This window comes from Python bivittatus, unplaced genomic scaffold, assembly GCF_059951505.1.
Source record: "Python bivittatus isolate LINGU-HERP-01145 unplaced genomic scaffold, Pbiv_v1 ctg000700_np1212, whole genome shotgun sequence".
Classification (NCBI taxonomy): domain Eukaryota; kingdom Metazoa; phylum Chordata; class Lepidosauria; order Squamata; family Pythonidae; genus Python; species Python bivittatus.
This window is the reverse complement of record NW_028277098.1, coordinates 37,522,256-37,542,446: the sequence shown is the minus strand read 5'-3', so window position 1 is coordinate 37,542,446 and position 20,191 is coordinate 37,522,256. Positions and strand designations below refer to the sequence as shown.

General features: G+C 38.7%; 3 protein-coding genes across 8 annotated transcripts in view; 1 reads left to right on the top strand and 2 right to left on the bottom strand.

Moving 5' to 3' along the window:
* Positions 1-3,112: 3,112 nt before the first annotated feature.
* DYNLT5 (dynein light chain Tctex-type family member 5) lies at positions 3,113-12,378 on the top strand. Its single transcript, XM_007436052.3, has 5 exons — positions 3,113-3,246; positions 4,868-4,982; positions 6,621-6,712; positions 9,767-9,891; positions 10,587-12,378. Exons 2-5 carry the CDS (start codon positions 4,870-4,872, stop codon positions 10,788-10,790), a joined length of 534 nt encoding a protein of 177 aa, XP_007436114.2. The 5' UTR covers positions 3,113-3,246; positions 4,868-4,869; the 3' UTR covers positions 10,791-12,378.
* A 673-nt stretch (positions 12,379-13,051) lies between these two features.
* Positions 13,052-17,177, bottom strand: INSL5 (insulin like 5). Its single transcript, XM_088153399.1, is given in 4 exon segments — positions 13,052-13,470; positions 14,451-14,637; positions 14,640-14,744; positions 17,082-17,177. Coding segments are annotated over 4 exon segments (582 nt in total). The 3' UTR covers positions 13,052-13,276.
* DNAI4 (dynein axonemal intermediate chain 4) overlaps positions 14,519-20,191 on the bottom strand; it is a 43,282-nt gene continuing 37,609 nt past the window's right edge. For 5 of the 6 annotated variants that reach the window (XM_088153891.1, XM_088153892.1, XM_088153893.1 and 2 more), the window contains one exon: positions 14,636-18,238. In XM_088153891.1, coding sequence (XP_088010017.1) covers positions 18,188-18,238 — 51 coding nt within the window. In that variant the 3' untranslated portion in view covers positions 14,636-18,187. Of the gene's footprint in view, positions 18,239-20,191 lie in introns of all 6 variants that reach the window. The other variant, XR_015798465.1, reaches the window with a different exon arrangement.

Here is a 20,191-nt window from a genome sequence, read left to right as displayed (position 1 = left end):
GGTTTCCCCTCCCTCTGTGCACAGAGGGGAAATCCTTTGTGGGGATGGAGGAATGAAGATTTGAGCTCCATTCCTGCAAATTGCAGAAGGATTTTGGCTCCCCTCTGTCCCCTCCACTTGCAACCTTCCCTGCCAGCTTCCCCATTGACTTTTTGGGGAAGCTGGCAGAGATTGCACATGGTCATCATATTATCTGGGGTGCTTGGGAACCAGTCACAAATGCAAGCTGGTTGCCAAGCAACCAAAATGTGGTCACGTGACCGCAGGGGTGGGTAGGGCGGTGTGACATTTTAGATGGCCAGAAGTGCTTTATGGGCTGTAAAGCACCCTTTCCAAGGCTATTGTAATTTCAAACCATCATTAAACAAACGGTCATTAAGCAAGGACTATCTGTATATGAGAAAAAATCCTTGAGTGGTAGGATTTTCACCAGGGCAATCTGTTTTGTATTCCAGTCCATTTTTCTCCCTCAAAACTCACATTTAAATCTTAAAGTTGTCTTCATGTGCATCCAATCTTCACTATGTTAGGGTTTCTTCCCCCACCTTCCTTAATCACTAAAAAGTTCTCAACATTTCATCCATTGTCTCAGAACTGCTCATGCCCGTGCACCAAATGATTAGGGATCCTCTTGTTTCTATATACGTTCCATTTTAATTCCAGCTTCCCAACATTTCTTTTAATAGTCCTTGAGCAACTTATAGACTGCATTTTATGAACTGCCCCATAAAAACATAGAGTGAAGGTAGAAAAAATGGATTCCTTTTAGTTCACTTCCTACACCAAAATCAATCTTAATGATGCAGACCATAAAAATGTATCTATCCATAATATGATAGAATTATTAACAATGGTTATAACACCTACTGCTTTACAGAAATTGCCTTCTAAACTATATATGGAGCTTAACAAAACTTTTTTAATACCCAAAACCTGTATTATTTTAACTTCCTACATTTTTCAGTCTGAAATTTGGCCACCTGTAATCCTACAGAAGGGGCAATTATCTATAATTGTAATCTCATTCTGTCAAGTATTTAAATGATTATAAACAATTTTCTTAAATTAAAATACAAGCAACTATTTCTCTGAAATATGTCAAGTTTTTTTTCAGAAAGCTCCAACAGACCTGCAGATATTGTCAGATTCAATAAAGTTGGGGGGGGGCGAGGGAACCCCAATCATTTGTGGTTTATCCATAAAAATGAATGTCTGGGAGCATAAAATGGGTTCCTGAGCTTTAAAAAAAGAGGCAACCTGCTTGTCTAATTGATAAGATAGCAAAAGTAGTTAGCATACACTTTCAAAACTCACCTAAAAAAAATACTTAAGTCACCAGCTTATGTAAAAAAATTATGCTATGATATATACTAACATATGTCAGATCTGTGTTCTCTCTTTCACACTGTATGCTTTCTCCACCCAGAGTCTGTCAGGTTTGGGGTGGGATATAAACAAAAGGAAAATAAATAAATTTAAAAAACAGAAGACACATCCTCTATTTTCTTTGTCATAGGCAACAACTGCAAATGGTAGAACAATGTTTTCTAGCATTAATAGAAGGCTACTGATTTCACTCAGAGGGCAGCATTACATTGAAAGGGTTGATAAGCCTGGCTTGGGTTGCAATTCAAATAGGATCTCAGGGCCAAAGTCTAGGGCCCCGCAGCACAGCCCAGCCCAGCCTGAACATGCAAATGTTCAAATGCAAAATGCAGATGGGGCTAGTGTAGAGGAAAGAGAAAATGCCTTGAAGGGCACCAGGAAGAGCTGCTACCAAGGCAACAGTCAGATAAAAGGGGTCTGAGCCCAGGCCAAGAATGTGAGTAAACATCTCAGGCAAGCCTCTCCCAGTTCACACAAAGATAAAGGAAGGAGGGGGGGAAGCAGATTCAGACTTGCAAGATTCTGTTACTAAAGCTTTCAGTATAGTAGTTCTGACCTACATGGCATTGGTTTCCTAGTCTGCTCTACCTTGAAGGTCTGACAAATGGCTTCCATCCTGCCTTCCCCTTTTAAGACCATTACAGTGGCTTTAAAAGCAGCACAGTGGCAGTTGGTTGGGCACGTCTGTGGTTATAGACATTCATTTTATGATTTGTACTTTAAAATCTCTATTACCGCTCATTAAAGAAAATGGTGCTCGTTTCCAAGGAAGTGCATTTAGAATCACGACAGCAGAAGCAAACCTGTAGTTATGACATTCCCAGACATTAGTGAACAGGGCTGGCAAGAAGTTTCGGTTCAGCCGCTCTGTTATATCAGGCTACGTAAAGCTGCCGTGAGGGATGGAAGGAAGTGGAGGGATGGAAGGAAGGAGGCAGTGGAGGAAGAAATGCGAAACATTTGCTGCACAAATGAAGGCAGCATGGTCATTTAAGACTGACCTACATTATGGTGAAAACTAAAATCAGCTAGAGCAGTGTTTCTAAACCTTGGCAACTTTAAGATGTGTGGACTTCAACTCCCAGAATTCCCCAGCCAGCCATGCTGGCTGGGGAATTCTGGGAGTTGAAGTCCACACATCTTAAAGTGCCCATAGTTGAGAAACACTGAACTAGAGCCTGACTTGACCAGTTATTAGCCAAATGCTGTCACTCCATATCCCCAGGAAGCCAAGGTCGCCAGTAAAGTACTAAGCAGCTTTCCTCAACCCACATAGTCGCAGGGGTGGCCAAAAGGCTGCTGGCTGAGGAATTAGGGGAGTTGAACTCCAAGGTACCTGGAGGCCACCGGCTCGGGGAAGCCTGGAGGAAGGCACAGGCAGCTGCGCTTTCCTCGCCCCGCCGGCATTTTCGAAGCACAACCAGAACTCCGAGAGCACAAGGCTCCGAATGAAGCTGCTCCGCGAGGGGGAGAAAAAATGGGAGTTGGAACCTACGCTCAGCTTGGGAAACAGACCGGCGAAAGAGGCCGCTCGGGAAGAGCCCGGAGGGGTGGATGATGCGCGCGCGGGGCTCTCGCTCTAATCTCCTGTTTGGCTGATCAGCGCTGGTGCTTTAGTCGCGTTCTTGCACGCTGCGCACAGCCAGCAAGCAGCCTCCGCCTCCGGATGGGCGTGCGAAGCCACAAATGCTCGCCTTCCTTTCCCCCGCCGCGAGTCGTTCCGCTCCCCTCCTGCACGGCTGCTCTTGGAGGCGGGGGCAACGCTGGGGCCGCCCTTCATTCTCAGCCATCCTGGGACTGAGTTGTCGCCCTGGAAACCAGCAACATCTCCGGCTTTGCCAGGCTGCTGTAGCGAGAGCGGTAAGAACCGCGGCTACCCTATCTCGGGTGCAAACTTCCGGATACCCAGCAAATGCAGCACGGAGTAAATTTGGTTTCTCACTTTGCTGCCACTTAGTGGTCGTTCGGATATTTGCAGCCGAGATATGGCGTAGTTGGGTAGGCATCTCGCGGACTCTGGGAGGGAAGCTGTTGTTCATTGTTGCGAGAACCCCGGAATCAGGTTAATTTGGTAAACTATGCTTTCGTTGACGCTGGTTTGGGTTGGCTTGGCGCAATTACGCACAAGTTCGAAAACTGAAAAACGTCCTAGATTAGAGCAATGGCAAACCTCTGTACTGTTTCCACGAAAACACCTAGATCTCTCCAGGCAATCGGTAGAAGTTGGACCCGACTGGGAGGAAGCGTTACCTTTTTACTTTTGCGGACTCCAGACATGGTTGGGGATTTCATTCAAAAGAGAATATAGTACTTGAAATAATTACAGGGATCGCCGATTTCATTTTAATAGGCATTAAACTTACTACGTGTTTATGTCAAGATTTTGGTTTTCTCCATGCTTTCACAGTTTTTGAGCCATTGACTTCGATGGACAAAAACAGAAGGGAAAAATCGATAGGGTTAGGGTTCCTGAGAAGAAAGTAGAGTTTGTGGGATGGAGCATGAGTTGAATGTTCATCTTATGGCCTTCCTATAGTATTAAAAGGCCCTTGATAACACTGAATGTATGATAGAAGTATAACTGGATGTGGGTTTTCCCCAGATGATGTTGCTGATTTAAAGTAATTGTCAGTTGTTGGATTTTCTTTCTGTCATACCTGTTGAAGAGGGCACTTGTCCCACCAGGAAGCAAAATGAGTTAATTGTATCACTGATGTTATCTATAGATGGAGAGCAAACTTCATATCTGAGCCTTCTTGTTAACACTTCTGTTAAATTTTGGATGCCTTTTCTTTTTGCCCCAGAGCTGTTTTATATGGCTGCAATTTGTACACATAGACCATATCATAGAAAGTTCTAAGTTATCCAGAAGTTGTAAAGAAACAATAGGTGGATTAGGTCTCTCCTGGCACTCTAGCCAAAAGAATTTCCTCTTCCCTGCCTTAATGGAGTTTGAGAAGAAAACAAGGCAGAAGCGTCAGAAAACATAAGAAGTTACCAGTGAAAGATGGAGGGTCAGGAGAGTGCCATCCTATTACATTCCTTAAATTAATGCAGCAGAACAATTACTCCAAAGTTAGAAAACCTGAGGACCACCAGATTTTCCTGAACTTCAACTCCTAGGACCCCATACCATTGGCCATGCTAATAAGTGTAGATTCCGATTCCCTGAATTACACCATAACAACCTTCTCTGAAGTACTCTTGATTCTTGTTAGTGCCCTTTTCCTGTCATTTTGACTGCAGAGTTGTGAATCTTGCTTGTAATGGTGCTGTTAATCTACTTCTGGTGATCATAGGTGGTTCTCAGTTCCACTTTACAATGCAAAAGAAAAAAATCCATAAGTTAAAGGGCTGTTGCAATGTATATTTATAACTGCCTCTTCAATTACTTGGTTATGTAAAATGGGCATTCACTTATCAGCTGCCAACATCTTTTCAGCTCAATATTAGGTTTAACAATGTAATTCCTGTCTAGTAGATATGTCAGAGATCATGAAGGATAAAGCCACCCACTTGGCCAAGAACAGAGGCAGCATATCTTCTTTGGGAAGCCATGAAATCAGAGCAAAAGAGTTCTTTGGAAGAAACAAAGAGTAAGTAGCAGTGTTATATTTTCTGATGTTTCATACTGTTAATTCGTTGGTAGCTCTGTTGGGTACAATGAGATTAAAATTATTTTATATTTAGCCATGGGAATGCCTAGTGATAGTTGAGAATTCCTGCATTTTTTAGAAGCTGTCCTGTCCTGAGAGCCGTATTGAATAGAGAGAATGATGTGGGATTCTACATTTGCTTCATAGCATGCAGTTCTGCCATAATGGGGCATGCACAGAAATCCCACTCCTGTAGCAGAAGGAGACTGGAAAAAAAGAGGAAATGGGAAGAATGGAAGGGAATCAGGATGGCAATTTTCAAATAAATAAAAGGCTGTCATGCAAAGAATAGAGCATGTCAGAGTTGCTCTAGAACAGTGTTCCTTAACCTCAGCAACTTTACTATGTCTGGACTTTAACTCCCAGAATTCCCCAGCCAGCATCTGGGGAATTCTGGGAGTTGAAGTCCACACTTCTTAAAGTTGCTAAGGTTGAGAAACACTGCTCTAGAGGGTAAGATAAAGATTGTTGGGTAGAAATGGTGGGAAGCATATTTTGGCTAAACATTAGAAATGTCCTCCTGAGAACTGTTTGGCAGTAGAATAGACTTCTTTGTGAGATGGTGGAGATTTCTTCACTGGAAGTATTTAACAGAGATTGAAGAGCTTCCTTTAAGTGAAGCCATAGAAGCATCCTACATTGCGATGCTGTATTGAACAGGGAAATGGATTATCTTTAAAGACCCTTCTACTGCTCTGGTTCTTTGGAACAACAATATCTTGACAAAGGACACAAGTGAGCTTGCAGCCCACAGTCCTATGCATAAATACTGAGGAATTATTACCACTAGTTGTACTCATTTCCAAGTAGGTGAACATAATACCCAGATTAATAGCGCTGCCTGATTTGTTTAAATGTTTAGGTAGCCAGTAGTACTGCAGAAAATGATTTGAACTCTGCCAATTTCTCTGATGTTGCTTATCTGTGAATATTATCTATTATGGCCTCTCAATATTGTTGAACTCGTCTTACAAGTCAGGGTGATCACCAGTGAAAGATAACAGGTATTGCGGCTCAACAGCATATGGAAGAATAAACATTGCCTACCTCTGATTTATTGAATGATTATGTTAACAATATTTAAAACCCATCCCAATCTTGAAGGACTCTGGGCAGCATACAGCAACATAAAAGCAAAATTTACAAATGAGCATGAGACTAAATTCTTCTAATTCAAAACCTGTGATAGATGCCATCAATCAAATCAACTAGGGCCAAAATTCAGTGAAATAGCATGGCTTTTACTTCTTTACAAAATATTCAAAATACTAACAAGGCAGAACCTGCCCACACTTCTAGAGGAGGTTGTTCTGAAGGGTGGAGGCAATAATTCTGAAGGACTTTCATCTGGCCCATATGCACACACCCCATGTACCTCCCCAGGTATGGAGGCAATTATTATATCAAGGCTATACGTAATAGGTCTTCCTAAAAATGGTGCATTACAAAATCAATGGGGCTTAACATATCAAGAATCCCTGCTTGAGTAGTTCCTGCACTCCTTGATGGTACTTCACAGGTTATTAATTTTTTATTAATATGGCAATGAATGCAGTTATTGTTGGTTACTATGTTTAGCTCTATAAGTACAGTGTCATATATGGATGAAACTGGCCACCATGAGGATAGTCTGCGTCCAGCTATTCAGATGGAGAACACATACCAATTAGGTAAGTTTAATTTTTATATTGATAGTCCAGTCCCACATGGAAGATGTTTAGGACTTGCTATCTTCTCTAGGGCTAGACTGATGGAAAACTGAGGATGATGGCCTAACAGGTTTCTTTAATAAAGGTGATGGCACCTAGGAGTAGGAGGATCCTAGGTATTATATAACCAGATATCATTGTCCTGCTTCTAGGCCATCCTGTTTTCTTCTATTCCATCCTGTTTCCAACATTCCAGTCTCCAATCACAAGCAGTATATTTTGCTTGCATGTTCTGTCAATTTCAGGTTAAATTTGAGTGTCAAGCTCATCAACCTCTAAAGTGATTATCTGCCTTGAGCATCTTCCTACATCACTGCTGCCTGATATAGGTGCCTGCTCACTTTAGCTGGGGAGCTGGGATGAGCTTCGTGCCTTGAGTGATCCTGCTGGGCGTATATCCTCTTAGCGTTCCCCCAGGCATTCTTTGCGCATCTCTCCCAGGATACCCCACCTAGTATGATGATGTAGCATGGCAGGACTTGAGGGTGGAAATGGAATTGGAATCATACATTATACTTAATAGTAATGTCCTTAAGATGGGCTTTATCTTTTGTTGGTAATTTCAGCAGGATAAAAAACAGTTTAGTGCAAAATAAACTTCTATTGCTGCTTCAAATTGAGTGGGAATGGAAAACATAGATATAGTACAGATAAAGAATACAATGTAGAAAATTATCTGCTGGAAGGAAATGTTAGCTCATAACTCCATTCAAACATTGCCAGTAAGTCATTCATAATCTCCAAAAGACAATCTTTTTTGGTACAGAGCTGCCAAACATTTTTTGTCAATTTGGAATTATTTCATATTATAATTCCATGCATATACTTTGGAAATAAAGAAATAGATTTTAAAAAACTCCCAAAACTATTATGGAGCATACCTTGACAAATCTATGGTTATACTAAAAATAATTTGAAAAGAGATTTTTTTTTTTAAAAAAGGGAAGATTCATTTTTAAGTCATAAACAATATAGTTCTTTAACCTATATAAAAAATGCTGTCATTCAATCCATTTGTAAAATCAACAGTTTCATACTATTTAAATCCAGTGTGGGAAAATGATATTCACTGTTACTAAAAATATGCATTCTTCTTTAACGTAGTCACATATTCAAAATTTCAGAGAGATGCTCATTAAAACATAGAGTTGCCATCCAACCTGAGGGACTAGCAAAAAGCACTTTTAACACAGAAAGCTGCTAGCAAAATATGTAGCTCCAAATAATTCCAGCATGCAACAGTTCTGCAGTGTAACTCCTTTCTATTGGTTGGTTGGTTGGTTGGTTTTGAGAAGGAAGGGCTAGGGAACTACCATTCGAAATCATAGATCATTACCTATTTTGTCTCAAAGCATTACATCGAGTCCTGTTCAACATCTACATGCAATCACTTGGGAGATTAGAGCTTTGGAATGAGGTGCCATCAGTATGTCAACAATACCCAGCATAACTGTTCTTTTCTACCCAATTCCAAAAAACCTATTTTCTGAGTTTGATAATGGGATGAATGGGGGAAACAAGTTGAAATTAAATTTTAACAAGATAGGAATGCTGATGGTAAATAGGAAATGCCTTAGGGACTGAGGTGGTGTCTGTTTTGGATGGGATTGTACTCTCCCAGAAGAGCAGATCCACAACCTGGGAATATGTCTTGATCTTCAGTTTTCATTAGATTTACAGATGGCATCTGTGGCAAGGAGCATGTTTGCACAATTATAGCGAGTGTGCCAGCTGCAACCATTCCTGACAACACTTATCCATGTGGGGATTACATCCCGGTTGACTATTGGAATATGTTTTATGGGGGGCTTCCCTTGTAAAAATGTTTGGAAATTGCAATATGTGCAGAACAGAATCTAGGTTGCTATGTTGAAAGATCTGTACTGGTTGCCAGTTTCTTGCCAGGCACAGTTTAAGGCACTGGAATTGATCTTTAGGGCTCTAAACCAGGGGTTGTTAACCTGGGATCCATGGATAGATTTCAGGAAGTCCATGAACATGGATGGATAAGAAATTACAACTTTATTCTGACTAATCTCTAACTAAAATGTAGCTTTTCATTTGATAATGTAGATAACAAAGTAATCTATAGCCTCTAGACTTCAAAAGTGTTTGTTAACTTCAATAAATCTCACTATCTAAATTATACCCTATAATAATAATGATTTTCAACATTTGTAACTTTCAAAACAAAAAATCAAAATCAAATGGATATTCAACGTGACATGCATGTTGCCTTGTCACAATTTACTTTTCTTATTCAAGCTAAACAACAATCTTGGCACTGAAATGTTTTTTAAAAAATAAAAATTTTATTGCCTATCTTTTAAATGTATTTATTGTCTTGCTTTTAACAGATTAATGAAGAACCACGTATATTACTATATTACATATTAGTTATTTTTAAATATTTTAACTGTATTTGAGCATCATTACTGTTCTTTGTAATACAATCTATACCATGTATTTTATTTTAATCATTTAAATACATTTTTCTGAGAAGTGGTCTGCAGGTTTCACCAGACTCTCAGAGGTCCATGACACAAAAAGGTTAAGAACCCCCGCTCTAAACCAACTGTCTGGAGGACAACCTCTCTGATTGTAAATCTGTTCAGGCATTAAGAGGAGAGGCCCTTCTGAAGATTCCCCTTTTCCAAAGATCGCTAAACTTGCATGTGCAAGAGGGCCTTATTCCTGCATCTTTTCAGGCTATAGAATCCACTTCCTTGGGAATTATATTAGCCCTCTATTTTCTCTATGTTTAGCAAATTTGTAAAGAAGGATCTCTTTTGTTAAAATGTTAACTGCTGATTAATATTAAACTCAATTTATACATGTTTTCTATTATCTATTTTAATTGTTATCCACCTTTTAATTTGAGTAGAAAGGAAGAACATGAATTAAATAAATTTGCTTTTGCTGGTTCTTCTTTATAATCACTGTAATGGATACCAATATTTTCTTTTCACATTAGAGCCTTCTGGAATAATGCTATGTATTCTCTCTACTTCTCAGGTCCTACAAAGTATTTTCCAGTCACAGCTGTGAATAATATCTTGAAGGATGTAGTAATAAGTTATCTACAGGAAGAACAATATGAAGCAGAGTTGTGCAGGCAAATGACAAAAACTATATCTGAGGTACAAAATTACCACTGAAGTAAGAATTAAAAATCAGTATTGGAATAGATCTTATAGAAAACCCACAGTGTAGATTGGAGGGAGCCTATCTTAAACTTAATTTGAAGGAAGTTTCAACTGTTTTTCAGCACCAGGAGTTCAACGGTGAGACATTAAGAGTGAAATATTAAGGTATCTGTAAAAATATTTGATAATGATTATTAGCCTATATGTTAGGACTTGTTTGAATAAACAACTTTTTTCAGCTATGACTTTATATCTCAGGTGACTTCTTGAGAAGCTCCTATTGGTACTTACTGTTCTTTTATAAAATAGAAAAGAAATTGCAAACAACTTTTCAGGCTATTCAGAATGTACTTTTTCTCTGTTATATGCCTCTGTATATTTCCCATAATATTAAGTGTGATATCACTGCTGTTGGAGGGATCAGTTGAAGGTCAGCACTTTATGACCCTGTTTATAACTTAGGAATTTATAATTGTTTATAAGTTCCCCTGAATAACTGTTGAATCAGCTTTTGTGACTTTTAACCAATTATACTTGATTTTCTAAATCATTTGGAATAATAAAACCAATTTAAAAATGCATTATTGTAATCAGAATGAAATGATTAAATACTTAAGCAGATTTGTACTCTAGTCTGAGGACTTCTTAACAGTAATTGAGAGTTTAAGTAAGTATATTTTTCCCCTTAGGTAATAAAAGCTCGGATAAAAGACCTGATGATACCAAGATATAAAATTATTGTGATTATATATATTGGACAGCTAGATAAACAAAGCATGCAGATTGGAAGCAGGTGCCTTTGGGACACTACAAGTGATACCTTTTCTTCATACTCCTTTAAAAATAGATCACTGTTTGCTCTTGCAAATGTCTATGCACTTTATTCTGAATGACGATGTGAAAAATGTGAGCTGAAAAACAAATTAGATCCTATTTTTGAATTACAGTCCTGTGCACATTTACATGATTGTAGGTTGCACTAATGAATCAATGTGCATGAAATTCTATGTTTGCTAAACAGTCTATTATTGTGGACAAAAATATTAATAATCACTTTTTGAGATGCCAGTGTTGTAAGTCCAACTACTGGCGTAGAACTATACTATCTGGTCTGGAATACAGTGGTGCTTAAAAGTATGCGATCCTTTTGATTTTTCAATATTTCTGCATTAACATGACATAAATATGTAGTTTTGTATCCTTTTCCTCAATAAATAAATGAACAAGTATAATGGTCTTGATTCATTTGTTTAATTGGGTTCTCTTTATCTAGTTTTAGGATGCGTGGAGAACAGTTCACATTTTAGGTCATATTTATGCAGAAATATTAAAAATTCACAAACTTTTAAGCATCATTGTACATTACCAGGAGAAGATTTGGTATCCCTGATATTATACCTGTGATAGGATAATAGGTATGAATATGAGATCTAATTACCTATATTTACATTTTTGAATAATGATTGGTGTATAATAAGTGTAATAAGCAGATTTGTTTGTACTTATTAAAGTAATTAGTTCAAAAGGTACCCTAATCCTTTTAACTAGAAATGCAATTTAGCCATTTCAGAAAAATGTTTAAGTGTTAATAGAAAGGCAATGGCAAACGATCTATTCTGTACACATTAGATAATAGGTACAGGCAGTCCCTGACTTACGACCACAACTGGGATCAGAATTTCCATTGCTAAGTGATGCAGTTGTAAAGAGAGACATCATGTGGCCACATTGCTTAGCAACCACAATCCTGGCAGTCCCAGTTGCCATCATTAGCCTCAGCAGGAGTGAGAAGATGGCAAAGGTCAGCTGGGGCAGCAGAGCACATGGAAGCAGGGGGCCAAAACGGCATAGATGGGGGAGATAAGCGGGTGGGGGGTTGTAAGTGCAGGTGGGCTGCCAAGCACCCGAATATTGATCACATGACCACGGGCGCTGCAACAGCCATAACTTTGGATACGGGTCATAAGTCCTTTATTTCAGCACTGTCATAATTCGAACAGCTGCTGAACAAATGGTCATAAGTCGAGGACTACATGTAATTAAAATGTTGTTCCTTTTCTTTTTGTAAAATGGTTAGGTATGGACATGACTAGGTAAAGGAGCAGTCTACTTCCTAAGAGGCAGCTTATCCAGTAACTGAAACTAAATAATATAGAGAAAAAAATGTTAAAAAATCACTTGTTAAATTTATTGAACTGATAAAGTGGCTAAAGTTTTAAGAAAAGAAATCTAAAGATTCAATTTGAAATAAAGAATGCCAAGGAACCATTTATGGCTATCTTGTGGTTATTTGTGTTTACGTTTTCCCATTAATAAATACATCATTTTAAAAGATCAGGACACACAGAATAAGTATCCCAGACTATAGCAACTGATTTGAAGCTGATTTAAATTTGATATACATGAAATGTTGGAATCACAGTAAGGCAGACAGTCACAAAACTTGTGTTGCTTATGAGTAGTGACGTCAGAGTCATCATCTGAAATCACTAGGCCAATGGAGGCAACATTTCTCCCCCTAAAATGCATCTGGAATGATACTATGAGCCCAAAGTAGTGTGTTATATATAGTGAATATATACTGGCAACCAAATGGGCTACATATAGTGAAATATGTAGCCCATCTGGCTGCCAGTTGCAGCTGTTCTGGAGCACTGAGTATTTCTTGAAACCAAACTTCTTTCAACCAAGAGAGTTGATAGGCCTTTTCCCATCTTTGAAAAAAAATTGCAACATTCTCTTTGCCACACTCCTCCCCCAAAATAGATTTTTTGTCCTCCACCAAGTATTTAACATCACTATTTGCAAGTTTCGTCGCAAAAACCTCAGAAGCACATTTATCTTGAGATCGCTCCAGGCAAAAGTAATTAGCATAGTAAACACTGAACTATCTAGATCAATATTGTGTCTTCTGGCAGTCAGCATCATTCCAGGATTTCAGACAAGGTCTGTACCAGCCTTATCAAGGACTGAAGCTCATTCTTACATGCAAAGCATGTGCTGAACCACTGTGCTATAGCCATTCTTCCAAACTGCTCCTTTAACTTCCTAAGAAAGTGCAAAATGTTCACACTCAGATTTTTTTAAACTTGCAAGCCCAATACTATTCTTATGGATTGACAAGAACAGGGGAAACCAGTTTAGTGAACTGCACATTTATTTCAAAATTAGGGAATAAAGAAAAGCAGATTGCTTCACATGGCTGATACACGAGTGTTTAAAAATATTTCCAATTTGTGCAACATCCTAAGCGGAATGGCAGCTAGGAAGGTCTGCAGAGTTGGGAGATACAAAGTGGGACAGAAAAGATTTGGAAATGATGTATTCTAGACATAATGTGTCTTATTTTGATAAGCTTCCATGGCAGCATCTTACATTTTTAGCACAGTGAACTTATACTGTTTGCACTGCATCCAACAGTACAGCAAGTGACCGTAAGCCGCATAAGATCCTCACTTCTTTTGTGCACAGACTTCTGTTGCATGCCTCGCAAAGCTTGCTCAGACTCCATGTTGTATTGGATGAATTCATTGCTTTGGGATTTCGACTTCTCAATGTAATTTCCATTTGCACCTGTTGAGTGATATTAAATAATAAATGTGTATGCCTTTCTTGTTCCATTGTGTGAAAATGAGAGACAAGCAAATTCAGATTTTATCTTCACAAATCTAAAATCAAAACAAACTCTTACCAAATAAAGGCTGATCGGTTTTTTAATTTTTGTTTTTAATTTTCCTGTACATGTACAATCTGTATTGTTAACAATTAGAAGATAAACCTGGAAGCTTTAGTCTAAGAATTTATACTGGAACAACTTGCATTACTTTCAGTAAGCTTTGCTTTCCCCAAAAATATATCCCAGGCTGAAGCTGACTTCATTTCAAAAGAATGAAAAGAGAGACATTTTCTTCCCAATGCTTCTCCAATCAGAATAGGAATTATGTATTCAAAACTGCAGAGATCAAAAGCAATCTGATTTGTGAGCTTTGTAATCTTGGTCATGCACCTGATTTCAGTGGGACTTAAGAAAAGTTTCCTCATTCACCAGAATATATCTCTGCACAGACTCCCTTGAAGTTCTGAATTTAGGTCACAGTGATAGGTAACTGCAAAAATCTACAATTATATCTATATACTTAAAACAATATAATCCCAACAACTATCATTAAGAAATAACATGTACAAATCTAAAAACTGATTAAACTGTACTATGCTGTGCACACTGTGCCGTTCACAGTATTATCTAGCACATTTCAAATCTTGCACAGCTTGAGGCGTAGAGACTTGAAAGGGCACTGCCAGCTCTTGTCCATTTAAGAATCTCTGCTGGTGCCCCTTACATAAAAATAAGGCAGGTGATAACCGAGAGTAACGTTTTCTTCACAGTAGTCACTGTTTTATAAGTCTTAATTTTATTGCCTTTTTTGTATACTTCATCTTTAAAATATTTATATTAAACCATGGCACAATAAAAATAATGGTAAATTTATTGTAATGATCAATTGCATGCCAAAACTATGAACATTTGGGCAATTTATAATTAATATGCTTACCTATGAGCCCTTCTGAGAAAGGCTCATCCAGTTGTCTTCTCCACCGTGATCCTCCACAAGCAAAGACAACAGCTCTGACAAATTCTCTCCCGCAGAGTTTAACAGGAGTTGTTTCAGAACGTATGGCCATGAGACAGAGGAAAAGCAGCCCTACTAGTACCACCTTCATTTTGTAGGTAAAACACCTCATAGTAATCTGAGCAGGAAAGAAGTAGAAGGCCACTAGAGATTGATGCCAAGACCCTGCACCAATTTATATGCATCTGGGCTATTCGTTGAATGACGTGGACAAAACTAGTAAAATGGTTTTGTAACAGCTTTAAGTGCTTTAGGTTATGCACCTGGGGTGTTCGCAAATAGTTACTAAGGTTTCAGTATATTACTATATTGGCCAAGAACAGCAACACACACACTAGTCCAGAACATTTATAGAGTTCTCCCACCTTAGATCAATATTACAAATGTGCATTTCATCCCCACATCCCAAAGTTTTACTTGTAATATTTAACTAATTGCAAGTTACTGTGGCTGCTATAATTTTTAAGTAGTGGAGTAACTTAACTAGCAAGCACATTCCAGATTGCTTTGGAACACTTAGCAGAATTCTTGGATTCCCGGAATTTTCCCAATTTTGCTATAATCATATATGTACTTGTTCAACAGCTACTGTTCTTTTTCTTTTTTTTAAATGGTCGTATTTATATTTTGAACAGATTTTGGAAACCATCAATGAGTTATTTTGGAATGGGAGATTATAATTTTGTATTTTGATTTGCTTTTCTATACGTTTCTACTGTACTCTTATACAATCTGTTTTAAGATAACAATGTCCATTTTGGAAACTATGGATTTCACCTGGCGAGGATGAAATAGGAGGATGCAGAGAGTTGAAACCGAGAGGAAAAGATTTCATATCATAAAAATTTCTTGCTTCAGCTTGCATGTGTAAGCAAAACTAAAGTAACTGTGAGCACACTTGTTCACAATTACAAAAAGCAATTAAGTTGATCATGATAATAAAATTAACTCTTGTCAGCACTCATAGATGTCCACAGCTAGCCACAATGATAGAAAAATGACATGCATGATGACATCCTAACTCAAACCCCACCCTATATACTTGCATCCTGATGTCCACACAAAGTATGTTAGCCGCAGACCTTGCATTGGGACTTCATGAAAAATGTTTTAGCAGCTGCCCCCACATGCCTGCATCAGTACTAATACAATCATCTTTGATTGCCTGATCTTGAAAAGTGAGTTAAGCTTCCTAGCTTTTGTCCTTTCCAAGGACTCTATCTCCATCATTAGAAACAAAAGAAATAGACACAAGGCGAATACTGTTGTGAGGCTAGTAGCTCTTAGAACAGTACGATACCATGCTAGGAGAGCCCTTTACAGCCCATTTCCAGTCTACCTGTAGAAAATTATGCAGGGTGCAATATTGGAGCAGGAACAGCAGAACAATTCCCAAGTACAACCACAGAAATCCCTGCTAAGCACAGCATCAGGGAACACAGGTGATCTTCAGCTATGTTACTTTGTGTATATCTTTAAACAAAAACAAAGGAGCTCACAAAATTGCAGGTTGGAGTGCAATCCAAGCTATTTTTCTCCCTTTGGAAAAAAAATAGCACCTCTATCTTTTCTGTTATAAAGCACGACAGCTCAGAGAAGCTTCTATCATTAAGAAAAGTACCCTGTCGGTATGCAAATGTATGTCCTCTTCATTTTTCCTTTGACATTCTGATCTGGATTGTTTGATCAATTTTAATTGTAGTTTCTTACACATTAAATAGTTTGGGTATGGAGATTTTAAAGAATTTGTTAGATGGCTTTTTTAATTTTTATGATGATAATGTTTTTGTAGGTCAGAGGTGGGCACATAGCACTCACTTTTTATGAGGCCTCTGCCATCTCAAACCCTTATGAATGTCCACTAAAAGTTAATTTGAGATTACCATTGTACTAGGAAGAAAGTACCTTGCTCCAAAATCCCTTGAATAGTGGCCAGGCTATAAATATTTTAAATGCATAGGTTTCTTTCTAATAAAAAGATTAGTTGCTCATCTATTTATGCTTTGATATCCATAGTAGCTATAATATAAAGAAACTTATTGATTCCTTACATCACACATATTCTCCAACTTCAAGAAATAAAGTGTTGGCTACTGTTAACTTTGATGCAGGATACTGTTAACCTTGATGACATTTTGCAGGTTACAAAAGCATTAAAAATATTCAGTTCTTTAGTAGAACCAACAAATAAAAACAATCTATATCTGCTCTTTAAAAGAAAGGACACATCCTTTTGTCACTTTTAGGAGGATAATGATTAACATACTGTTCACTCTAATGGATGCCATCTTTAGAAACATAACAGGAAACAGTTTGTCACATAAAAATGTGTAAACTGCACCTAGAGATAGGTGTTAATGCCTTCTAACCAGTTTATAATTTGACCTGTTTAAACATTCAGCACTTGTTGCCATGCTCAGGAAGCCAATTTGATGGTACAGTTGTTTAAAAATTATAATATTCATGTGTGACAGCTCCCCAGCTTATATAAGATTTAATTCAATAAAGTAGAACTTTTAAATCAGTTAAAAATGGAAAAGTCATATATCTTACATATGACTGGGTTGCTCGCTGAACAGGTTTCCTTTTAATTGCAAACTCTGTCAAGATCAGTGGAGGCTCTGTGCTGGAGAAGGGGAAGGAGAACATGTTCACCAATTGCCCCTTCCCTTTCCAGTGTCCAGTGCTGCTTCTCATGAAACTCTCATGAAAGTCTGGAGGAACAGCAGCATTCCAGACCAAATACTGATATATTTATATGACCAAATTATAAATTGGCCTCCCTTCCTTTGATGCTAGCTGATCAATACCAATGTGAATCTAAACTACCTTTGGAAGAAAATGTGGGTTTTGTCTTTTTCCTAACATCCCATCTTTTTCAATAACTTTAGAAATATTAGAATAGCATCAACAAAAACACTCCTGAATCCAGGGTGTAATTTAAACAATGACCTTCCTTCTCCTGGATGTCATTCATAGCAAAAAATAGTATCTTGCATTGTATGTGTTTGCATGCTTGTGTTTGTTTGTACAGGTAGTCTTTGGTTAATGACCAATCATTCATGACTATTTGAAGTTGCGACAATGCTGAACATGGAGACTTATGGCCAGTCCTCAAAATTGTGTCCATTGCAGTGTCCCTGTGGTCACATGATTGCAATTCAGGTGATTGGCAACTGGCTTGCAATTACAATGGTCACTGTGTCCTGGGGTCATGTGATTGCCATTTGTGACCTTCACTGAGAGCTTCCAATAAGCAAAGTCAACAGGGAAGCAGGCAGGAGATTGCAAATGGTGTTCATGTGATGTCACATGTAATGACTGCAACTGGAACTGTTGGAACTGTTTTCATAAGTTGGCACAGTCATGTGATTTCACACTTTATGACTGCGTCACTTAGTGAAGGAGTTCCCGGTCCCAATTACGGTTGTTAACCGAGGACTATCTGTAATCAATTATTAGTACTTTCCATATAAACATTTAGGGGCTTTTCAAAACATTCACAACAGATTGGTTTCCATATATAATATGCACATAAACACACAGACAGACATACAGAAGCACATACATATTTAATAATTACATTTTTCTGTGATGCGCCATTAAATGCCACATTTTTGACATCACCTCCACTTTTATTGAATATTTCTGTAAAAAAACTACTGTGGACTGGCTAGTTTAGAGCCAATCATATCATGCAAAATATCCACCTGAAAAACAAATAAATATATACATAGGCATAAAACAAAAATATTGAAAAACATTTTTTAAAATAAACTAGGAAAAGTTTATGTGCTAAGCTGACTGTATTCTGAAAAGTATTAAAGAAAATTAGCATTTAATACTATAAATGGGAATATCCAGTATTTACAGTACAGGTAGTCTTCAAGTTACAACTATTTGTTCAGCGACTGTTTGAAGTTACAACAGTGCTGAAAAAATGGACATATGACTGGTCCCCGAAGTTATGGCCATTAAAGCATCCCCACAGTCACGTGATAACGATCTGGGCACTTGGCAACCCATTCGCACTTATAACCAGTTGCCAGGCACCCTGTGATCACACAATTGCCATCTGCAACCTTCCCTGCTGGCTTCCCACAAGCAAAGTCACTGGGGAAGCTGGCAGAGGAGCTCGCAAGTTGCTCGGGTAAATCTCCCCCACCCACCCCAGCCCTTTGCTCCTATGCACCATACCCTCCTTCCCCCCTTTGCTCACACACACTGTCCCCTCCTTCCCCTTCGCTCACAGCACCACACCCTCCTTCCCTCCACTTGCTTGCATGCACCAGCGCCCTCCTTCCCCCTTCACTCACATGCACGCACTGCACCCTCCTTCACTTGCTCACATGCACCAGCGCCCTCCTTCCCTCTTTGCTCACTTGCACGCACCATGCCCCCTTTGCACTGCCGTTCTGGGGCTTTGCAAGAGGAAGGCTCTGCAGGAGGAAGGAGAAAGCCTCACAAATGGCCAGCAGCTTCCAATGTGAGTTGCAGAACGCATGCCAGAAGTGCCCCTGGAAAGTCCTTCAACACTGGAAGCACCCCTGGAGAGTCCTTGAGTGAGCGAAGAAGGGAAGGAGGGTGCAATGCATGTGAGCGAAGGGCTAGGGTAGGTGGGGGAGACTTACCTGAGCAACTTGTGACCTCCCATGCCAGTTTCCTCATTGACTTTGCTTATGGGAAGCCAGCAGGGAAGGTTGCAAATGACAATCACATTATTGCAGGGTGCTTGGCAGTCCTTTATCTTACTGAGGCTCAAGGCTGGGAGGGATCAACCCCGGAATGGCTTGGATTGGGGTGGGTCCTTGGCTAACAACAGGTGGAATTCACTTAACAAAGGCAATGAGGAATGCTGGGATTGCCGTCACTAAGCAATGCAGTCATGTAATATTTAGCTTTACAGCCACATCGCTTAGTGATGGAAATTCCAGTCCCAATTGTGGTTGTAAGTTGAGGATTACCTGTATATACTAGTCTTTCTCTACTTCTGTTATATCCAAAACCACCTTTTGATTGCCAACAATAAAACATTTCCAAGTTGAAAACATGGATCCAGAGATGCAAAGCCCAAACCTAAAAATTACAATCTTAGTAAAAGAGAGCTTAAAATGAAATTTATTGTAAACCATATGCTTGCAGGCCATTTCAAATGTTACACAGGTATTTTATTTATTTTTTATTTATTATCAAACTTGTATGCCACCCATCTCCCCCAACAGGTGACTTTGGGCGGCTCACAATAATAAAAAAGAAAAAACACAAGTCCCTCCAACCATGGATAAAATCTATAAATTCCAGTTCCAGTTATACCAGCATTCAGGGCCAGCAGTAATATTTTTAGGCTATAATTCTATACACAGTGCTTAAACTTTTTTTTCGTATTCCCCATTTTGTAAACAAATTGAAAATACTGTATGAAATAGAACTTGCATCTTCTATTTACAGTGCATCACAGCTGTCACTCCCAGACTAAAACAACTATTTATGGTATCACTTGTAACGTCACTGAATTCAGCAGCTGAATCTCATTACCTTGCATATCACCTTCTACTGACTGACTGACTGATTTTCTCTTGAGACAATATTACTGAGCTCAAGCAACATCATTCATCATTAGGTAATCCTAGTATTGGTGCTTTAATAACTTGTCTTCAATTTAT